The 9,492-nt window shown below is 46.0% G+C and overlaps 1 protein-coding gene across 1 annotated transcript in view; it reads right to left on the reverse strand.

The window, feature by feature from the left end:
• The window catches only part of LOC133561595 (slit homolog 1 protein-like), a 96,817-nt gene extending 88,932 nt beyond the window's left edge, over positions 1-7,885 (reverse strand). Inside the window, exon 1 of the mRNA XM_061914989.1 lies at positions 7,409-7,885. Within this exon, the coding sequence (XP_061770973.1) occupies positions 7,409-7,653 (245 nt within the window). The 5' untranslated portion in view covers positions 7,654-7,885. The remainder of the gene's footprint in view (positions 1-7,408) is intronic.
• Between the last annotated feature and the right edge of the window lie 1,607 nt (positions 7,886-9,492).

Genomic DNA, 9,492 nt, shown 5'->3' on the forward strand with positions numbered 1-9,492 from the left:
CATCATTGTCACCGACGTCCCACTGGGTGTGAGTTTTCCTTGCCCTTATGTGGGCCTACCGAGGATGTCGTAGTGGTCTGTGCAGCCTTTTGAGACACTAGTGATTTAGGGCTATATAAGTAAACATTGATTGATCGATTGATTTTACAACTCGCAGGCTTCGAAGTGTAGAGAAAAATTTAGCGGCTTTTAGCTCCGAATTCACAGTATCGGGAAATTGTCACCGCTATTTTGTCGTGCTGCCTCAGTTCATGAACGTTATACAGATTCACCCGGTCACAACAAGAAAAAAGACGGCTGCTCCGTTCGACAACCGTGTCACGTCCGGAAGTATGCGGATGACACGTCGGGTGCATCAGGGACGGCAGAGAGGAGGAGTTCCGGAGCCTGGTGAGGGACTTTTGCTGTCTGGCTCCACAGGAACCTCTTACAGCTCAATCCATCAAAGCCCAAGGAGCTGGTCATTGACTTTGGGAGGTCGAGTACAAGGTCACAACCTATTGGGATCGAGGGAGTCGAGGTACAGGCCGTGGACTCATTCAAGTACGTCTGGGTTTGGGTGGACAATAAACTGGACTGGACTAATAACATGGACCACTTGTACAGGAAAGGACAGAGCAGGCTGTACTTCCTCAGGAGGCTGCACTCCTTCAACATTTGTACAAAACTCCTGTGGATGTACTACCAGTCTGTGGTTGCCAGTGTTCTGTTCTTCATGGTAGTGTGCTGGGGGGGCCAGTACATCTAAGAAGGACAGCTCCAGACTGGAGAATATGATCAGGCGGGCCGGTTCTACAATAAAACTGGACACACTGGTGACGGTGGCGGAGAAGAGGACTGTGGACAAACTAGTGAGCATCCTGGACAATGCCAGTCACCCTCTGCATAGCGTTATCCGGTTCTACAATAAAACTGGGCACACTGGTGACGGTGGCAGAGAAAAGGACTGTTGACAAACTAGTGAGCATCCTGGACAATGCCAGTCATCCTCTGCATAGCGTTATCAGTAGCCAGAGGAGCCTGTTCAGTTCTCGACTGCTTCATCCCAAGTGCAGGACTAATAGACTCAAAAACTCCTTTTTCCCCACACGCCATTAGACTGTACAACTCCTCTCTGGGGCGAGGGGTGAGGGGTATTAAAATGACAGGGGATGCAAAACAATAACAGTGCAATACTTTTTCATAACATGGTCCCTACTGCCTAGTTTCTCTTCTTACATTCTTATTTTACTCGTGTAATTCTAGTCTCAGTGTTGCTTTTTATTTGTATTCTTATTGTAATATTTTTCTATTTCGTTTCCATTTATACCCCTATGTGGAGAGGCAGAGGCGGCGAAAAGGCAGCGGGGCAGGGGACGCTGGAGCCCGGCCCAAGATGGCGGCAAGGAGGCGGGGAATGCGAGCGAGCGTCGCCGCAAGCGAGATCATGTGCGTGGGTTGCACACCGGGACACAATTAATGTATCTCCTAACGATGTATAAAAGAGGAGGAGGAGGAGAGAACGAGGCAGAAGGAGCGGGAAAGCCTGCAGCAGCGAATGAAGAGCGGAAGCGAGAGAGAGCAAGACGGCGACGACGTAGACGCGGCCGACTGAAGAGCGACACGGAGGAGCGAGCAGTGCGAGCGACGACGGCGCGAAATACTTTCTTTATTTTAAAAAATAAACAAGAATCAAACCTGAACAAGCATGTCCTTCCTTGGTGGTCCATGGAACCCGCACGACGACAAGAGTCTGTCACACCCCATTATTTACTTTTTGAATTCGATCTCAGTTCTGTACACTGCTGCTGGAATTTTAATTTTCCTGAGGGAACTCTCCTGAAGGAATCAATAAAGTACCATCTATCTATCTCAAAAGGCCACTCCTTCCATTCCCTCTCCCTGCTAAAGCCAGAGGAACTGCCTTGCTCAAGGGTCGAGCGGGCAAACGTCCCCGTGCCCTTCTAGCGTGTTCCGCGCCACTGCTCTCCGACCGGCGGCCCGAGCGGACGGCGTCCTCCCTGCTGCAGTGACCCGCAGAGGAGGGGATAATGTCTCTGCTGGCGCCCTGACAAGCATCAATTATTCACATGCAGCCACTCTACAACCTGCAACACACACACACACACACACACACACACACACACACACACACACACACACACACACACACACACACACACACACACACACACACACACACACACACACACACACACACACGCACACACACGCACACACACGCACACATTATCATTTGGAATGGGGACCAAGATGTTGTTCAGGACTTGTGGGGACCAGCATTTCTACAGGTTGTGGAGGCATTAAAAAAAACATGGCAAAATGTCCACTACCCTGTTAGCTCATACACGTCTTTAAATCTCTGGATTGATGAAGTGATGTGCTGATCATACTTACTGGGGACCCTGGGGAAAAAGAGTTCGTATGGTTCATGGGGGACCAAATTTAAATAATTTTGCATAATTCACTACTGAGGAGCATTTAAAACAAACAAAAAAAGAGTTCAAATTAAATATGACATGATCCTCAGAATACAGAATATCTGTAACAACAACAACAACCCTACAATACATCTTCGAATGGATCTGACTATAATTTAAAAAGGTTCCCTTTTAGGGGACCTGTTTTTAGGTCCCCATACCGTCCGAAGTCCCCTAAAGGTGTGTAAACAGAGCGAGGTCCTCATTAAGTCAGCATTGCCAGAACACACACACACACACACACACACACACACACACACACACACACACACACACACTCAAGGCCTCTTTCCCTATTTATACTCGCCATGATGTCATCGCTTGCAGCGCGGATGCCTGACGCAGGAACGCGGAACCTCACCGAGTAGAGCGAGCAGGGAAAACCAAGAAGGATGCCTCGGTGACCACATGCAGGAATTCAACGCACTAACACCACTTTTCGTTCGCTTCGATTTGTCATGAAAATGTATCATTTTAAAGTAAATTCCTCCACTTTTTTTCCTACGCTTCGAACTCAGCGGCTGATAAAACAGCGCAGCTAATTTATAGATTTATTATCGCTGACGGCCAGAATGCAAACAGTTTATTGTTGTTTTTAAATCAAAGACACTGAAAAGGTGTGTTAGCATTTGCGCAAATGCCTCTCTGTTTGCCGTTACGTCTTCTTGCCCTCCATAGCGTGACTACCCGTCTGGAGTATTCATTCATCATGCCAAGCAACGTTTGTACGTTTTACAATACAACTAAAACATTTCTTACTTACTAAAATCAACCCATGCTACATTTACGAGTGTCTGTGTTAGTGTTACTAACTTACAACGCCATTCTTTTTGTATTGTTTCACTTTCACAAATTCCTCACTTCTGATGGCTTCTGTTTTGTTTGATCAGCCGTTTTACTGCCGTGCCAGAGACGCCGTGTGGAAACAATTCATGTATGTAAAGAAACATTTAAAAAATATTCTGTGTAAATAAGTAATTTCACAACATATATATCTGCGAGTTATAGTCTGTTGTGGGTAATGTATGGAAAATCTAAATCTAGTGGGTGTGGCTTATTTACTAGTGCGTTCTATCGCCCGGAAAATACGATATTTGCATTTATACATTTTTTTTTACAATGTTTTTAATGAGAAAAATGTTGGTTTGTGTACAATTTGTTTTGTTTTTAACCGTTTGCTAACAAATAATAAGGTAACACTAGTGATCGGCTAGTGAGTGTGTGGCACACTCAATGGCTGTACTGACACTGCACTGATAACGTGTTGCTGTTTCATAACGGTGCCATCTGCTGGAGTCCAAAAAAAGTACTTTTGACCTGCTAAATAAGATGAATAGTTAGCATTTTATTATGAGTGGCTGTGCAAATGAACGAAACAACTCAGGAAGCCAAACAACCAACAGGAAAAGAAGAACATTCCTCCGGTGCCACGTTATTGTCAAAAATCATCTTGTTTCAACCTCCCGACTGGAAAAGTTGTTATTTTTTGCAAATATTAGCTCGTTTGGAATTGGATGCCTGCGCCATGTTTCCAAAAAGCTGGCACAAGTGGCAAAAAAGACTGAGAAAGTTGAGGAATGCCCATCAAAGACTTGTTTGGAACATCCCACAGGTGAACGGGCTGATTGGGACCAGGTGGGTGCTATGATTGGGTATAAAAACAGCTTCCATGAAACAAGGACGGGGCGAGGGTCACCATTTTGTCAACAAAAGCGTGAGCAGATTGTTTAAGAACAACATTTCTTAACCAGCTATTTCAAGGAATTCAGGGATTTCACCATCAAAAGGTTCAGAGAATCTGGAGAAATCACTGCACGTAAGCCATGATTTTACGCACGTTCCATCTCTTAAGCGGTACTGCATCAAAAAGCGACATCAGTGTGTAAAGGATATCACCACAATGGCTCAGGAACACTTCATAAAACCACGTGCAGTAACTACAGTTGGTCGCTACATATGTAAGTGCAAGTTAAAACTCTACTATGCAAAGGTAAAGTCCTTTATCAACAACACCCAGAAACGCGCCTGAATCAAATCGTTACCCCTAAGAATCGAATCAAATCGAGGCATGCCCAAATGTTCCCAGCCCTGGTAGTAGGCCTAGGTATTCATTAAAAACAAGGCAGAGGTTTTATTTTAACAAGAATATTTCTTATTTTTGGCCACAGTTTGAACGGTAACACTGTGTTTGAATTTTTAATCAAGTGATTCTAGAAACGTTATACCCAGTTTTGGGTTAAAAGGTTAAGCTAAGGTGGCACAGGTGCAGGGAGCGTAGATTAGGGGGTCATCCACAGACCGTGGACACATGGTTGGAACTGGTCTCTATGTGAACCACTACACTGGCAATGACACCGCTAATTAAATGACTCGGCTTGTTTGTCAGGTGGCACACACACACACACAAACACACACGTATTTCATACCATCTTGGGACCTCTGAAAAATGCCTACCTCATACTATGCAAACATAAAAAAGCTTGTTGTGAAAAATGAGTTGGAATTTTACAAGAAAAACTTAACATTTTGGCAGTGTTATAATAAAAGTCGTCATTTGACTGAACACAAGTCAAAATTGTACAAGAAAAACTGAACAGTTGTGCAATATATGGAATTTTACCCAATTTTGTAAGAAAAGCTTAAAATTTTGACAATTTTAGTAAAAAGAGTCGGAATTTTACTGGACAAAAGGTCACAATTTTAGGAGAAAACTTAAACATTTTGGCAACATTGTAATAATAAATCTCAATTCCACGATTATGACAAAAGTCATAATTTTACTCAAAAAATGTCACTATTTTACAAGAACAACAAACAAAATTGGCAATATTGTGATAAAAGTCAGAATTTTATACGACAATTGTCACCATTTTGCATTAAAAAGTAATAATTTTACATTCAAAAAAGTAATAATTTTTTAAAGAGAATCCATCCATCCATTTTCTACCGCTTATCGCTTTTGGGGTCGCGGGGGGTGCTAGGGCCTATCTCAGCTACAATCGGGCGGAAGGCGGTGTACACCCTGGACAAGTCGCCACCTCATCACAAGGCCTACATAAGATTTGTGATTGTTTTTAAATCTTCATTATTTACTTCAAAGTTATTACAGTACAGTATGTCTCTCTCTCTCTCTATATATATATACAGTATATATATTTTTTTTAAAATTAATTTTATAAATTTTTTTACACACACACACACACACACACACACACACACACACGCACACACACACACACACACACACACACACACACACACACACACATATATATATGTTTTTTTTTTGTTATTTTTTTTAATTAATTTTACCAATTTTTTTACACACTTATTACATAAGTTGGCCAGAAGGGGAGCACGTCAAGTTTTTAAACACACTTGTTATTTCGTATGTTGACCAGAGGGGGAGCACTTTTAAAACCGACACACATTCAGTTGGCCAGGGGGGGAGCACGTCCAATTTTTAAACACACTTGTTATTTCGTATGTTAACCAGAGGGGGCACACTTTTAAAACCGACACACAGTCAGTTGGCCAGAGGGGAAGCACGTCAAATTTTTAAACACACTTGTTATTTAGTATCTTGACTAGAGGGCGAGCACTTTTAAAACCGACACACAGTCAGTTGGCCAGAGGGGGAGCACGTCAAATCTTTAAACACACTTGTTATTTCGTATGTTGACCTGAGGGGGAGCACTTTTAAAACAGACACACAGTCAGTTGGCCAGAGGGGGAGCACGTCAAATTTTTAAACACACTTGTTATTTCGTATGTTGACCAGAGGGGGCGCACTTTTAAAACCGACACACAGTCAGTTGGCCAGAGGGTGAGCACGTCAAATTTTTAAACACACTTGTTATTTCGTATGTTGACCAGAGGGGGAGCACTTTTAAAACCGACACACAGTCAGTTGGCCAGAGGGGGAGCACGTCATATTTTCAAACACACTTGTTATTTCGTATGTTGACTAGAGGGGGAGCACTTTTAAAACCGACACACAGTCAGTTGGCCAGAGGGGAGCACTTCCAATTTTTCAACACACTTGTTATTTCGTATGTGGACCAGAGGGGGAGCACTTTTAAAACCGACACACAGTCAGTTGGCCAGAGGGGGAGCACCTCAAATTTTTAAACACACTTGTTATTTCGTATGTTGACCAGAGGGGGAGCCCTTTTAAAACCGACACACAGTCAGTTGGCCAGAGGGGGAGCACATCAAATTTTTAAACACACTTGTTATTTCGTATGTTGACCAGAGGGGGAGCACTTTTAAAACCGACACACAGTCAGTTGGCCAGAGGGGGAGCACGTCCAATTTTTAAACACACTTGTTATTTCGTATGTTGACCAGAGGGGGAGCACTTTTAAAACCGACACACAGTCCTTTTGAAGAATCCCTCCTTTTTTGGACCACCCTCACTTTGATAGATTTCACCACCAGGGCTGCAAATGAGATCTCTATTTTTTTGTTTTTTGTAATGTGCTTAAGACCGATGACAAGGGAGTCACGGACCACAGATGGCCCCTGTGCCGCACTTTTGGGCGACTCAGTACCGGAGTGTATTTGTTCACCCCATGGTCACATATTGGTTGTCTTACCTCAGTGCCGGAAGTCTTAAAATCAGCTGTTCACCTGGTGGGGGGTTTTTCCGGGGATGAATAAGGAAGTCCTTCTTTAGCTGCCGTCTTGTTTTATCCTACATTGCTGCCTTTGCACATGGCAAAGTTTACTTTTGTATGCACCTGACATCAACCGAAAAAAATCCTGACTTTGGAGCAATGTTCACGGACTCTAGTATTTGGCTCTCTGTTAGATGCAACGGTTTTCAGTATTGGGACCACAACTTTTAACTTTTACACACCTCCTCATATGGAAGCTACTTTTTATAGAAATACAACACACACCCACACACACACACGGTTACTCACAGCCTCTCCGTTCCTCTGGGGATGTTCTTGGGCACAGCATGGATCCCGAGGCCGTGGCAGTCCACAGTCGTCCCCAGGCAGCTGCACGGCGCCGGGCACGCCTTCACCACGCCCCCCCAGCCTGCCAGTATCAGCAGCATCAGCATCCTTAGCGGCATCGGGGTCCGGCGGGGCGCTCGGCCCGGGTCCGCCAGCGGCAGCGCATGCCGGCGTCCTCTTGACCTCTCCGTGCTCCCGGCAGGCATCCTTCTCACTCCTTGGCTTGAAGTGGACGCACGGCAATGCCAGAAAAAGGGGGGAGACGTTGGGGGGTCCTGGGGGGAGGGGTTCAGCTGGGACCCAGGGTGGGGTTCGGTCCTTTAGAACCGGTAAGACTTTGCTCTGCTACAACACTGTCCTTCTCCTTCCTCTCCGCTTCACTCTTATTGAGTCATGGCGCATGCAGCCGCCACTAGGGGGTGGGGGGGACTCCCTCTCTCTCTCCCTCACACGCACACAAGAGAGAGAGACAGAGAGAGAGAGAGAGAGAGTGCAATCATCCATTTAAAAGCTCTTACCAACAACAGCAATAAGACTCCGCCTCCCACAGACCCTCCCCGAGGGTGAAGTCTTTTATTCAGCCTCTCTCTACTGTATGTGTGCCCCCCGGGCGGGGGAGTTGAGGTAGCGTGAAGATGATGGGAGAGGGGTGGGGGGGGGGGGGGGGGGGGGTGATGCTGCTGGACGGGAAGTAGTAATTACATCAAAGCTTCGAACATGCCAACATCGCCACGGAAAAAAAAACAATTGATTATTAGGAAGAGGGGTGGGCGTGGCGGTCTTGGCGATTCCGATGGCAAAGTGAAAACCGGCAAAAGCGGGTCACGTGTTTTCAGAAAAAAAGTTTTAATGTAGAATAGGGAAGAGCTGGAGCTCACCTGAAATGTTAGTGGGATGTAGAATGAATGTAGAAACGGTTTGACTCTTAAAGACCGGAATTTGTACTGAAATGTTCACTAAATATAGGAATGTATGTCGTCCATCCGTCTTCTTTCGCTTATCCGAGGCCGGGTGGTTGGGGCAGCAGCCTAAGCAGGGAAGCCCAAACTTCCCTCTCCCCAGCCATTTCGTCCAGCTCCTCCAGAGGCGTTCCCAGGCCAGCCGGGAGACATAGTCTTCCCAACGTGTCCTGGGTCTTCCCTGTGGCCTCCTACCGGTCGGACGTGCCTTAAACACATCCCCAGGGAGGCGCTCGGGTGGCATCCTGACCAGATGCCCGAACCACCTCATCTGGTTCCTCTCGTTGTGGAGGAGCAGCGGCTTTACTTTGAGTTCCCCCCGGATGGCAGAGCTTCTCAACCTATCTCTGAGGAAACTCATTTCGGCCACTTGTACCCGTGATCTTGTCCTTTCGGTCATAACCCAAAGCTCATGACCATTGGTGAGGATGGGAAAGTAGATCGACCGATAAATTGAGAGCTTTTTTTTCCGGATTAGCTCCTTTTTCACCACAACGGATCGATACAGCGTCCGCATTACTGAAGACGCCGGACTGGTCCGCCTGTCGATCTCACGATCCACTCTTCCCCCACTCGTGAACAAGAGTCCGAGGTACTTGAACTCCTCCACATGGGGAAAGACCTCCTTGCCAACCCGGAGATGGAACTCCACCCTTTTCCAAGCGAGAATCATGGGACCAGACTGGGGTCCATCTTCAGCTCTCATCCCAGTCGTTTCACACTCTGCTGCGAACCGATCCAGTGAGAGCTGAAGATCCTGGCCAGATGAAGCCATCAGGACCACATAATCTGCAAAAAACAGAGACCTAATACTCCAGCCACTAAACCAGATCCCCTCAACGCCCTGACTGCGCCTTATAAATTCTGTCCATAAAAGTTATGAACAGAGTCGGTGACAAACGGCAGCCTTGGCGGAGTCCAACCCTCACTGGAAACGGGTCCAAATTATTGCCGTCAATGCGGACCAAGCTCTGACACTGATCGTACAGGGAGCGGACCGCCACAATCAGAGAGTCCGATACCCCATACTCACTGAGCACTCCCCACAGGACTTCCCGGGGTACACGGTCGAATGCCTTCTCCAAG

Source organism: Nerophis ophidion, linkage group LG01 (assembly GCF_033978795.1).
Source record: "Nerophis ophidion isolate RoL-2023_Sa linkage group LG01, RoL_Noph_v1.0, whole genome shotgun sequence".
In the NCBI taxonomy this organism is placed as follows: Eukaryota; Metazoa; Chordata; class Actinopteri; order Syngnathiformes; family Syngnathidae; genus Nerophis; species Nerophis ophidion.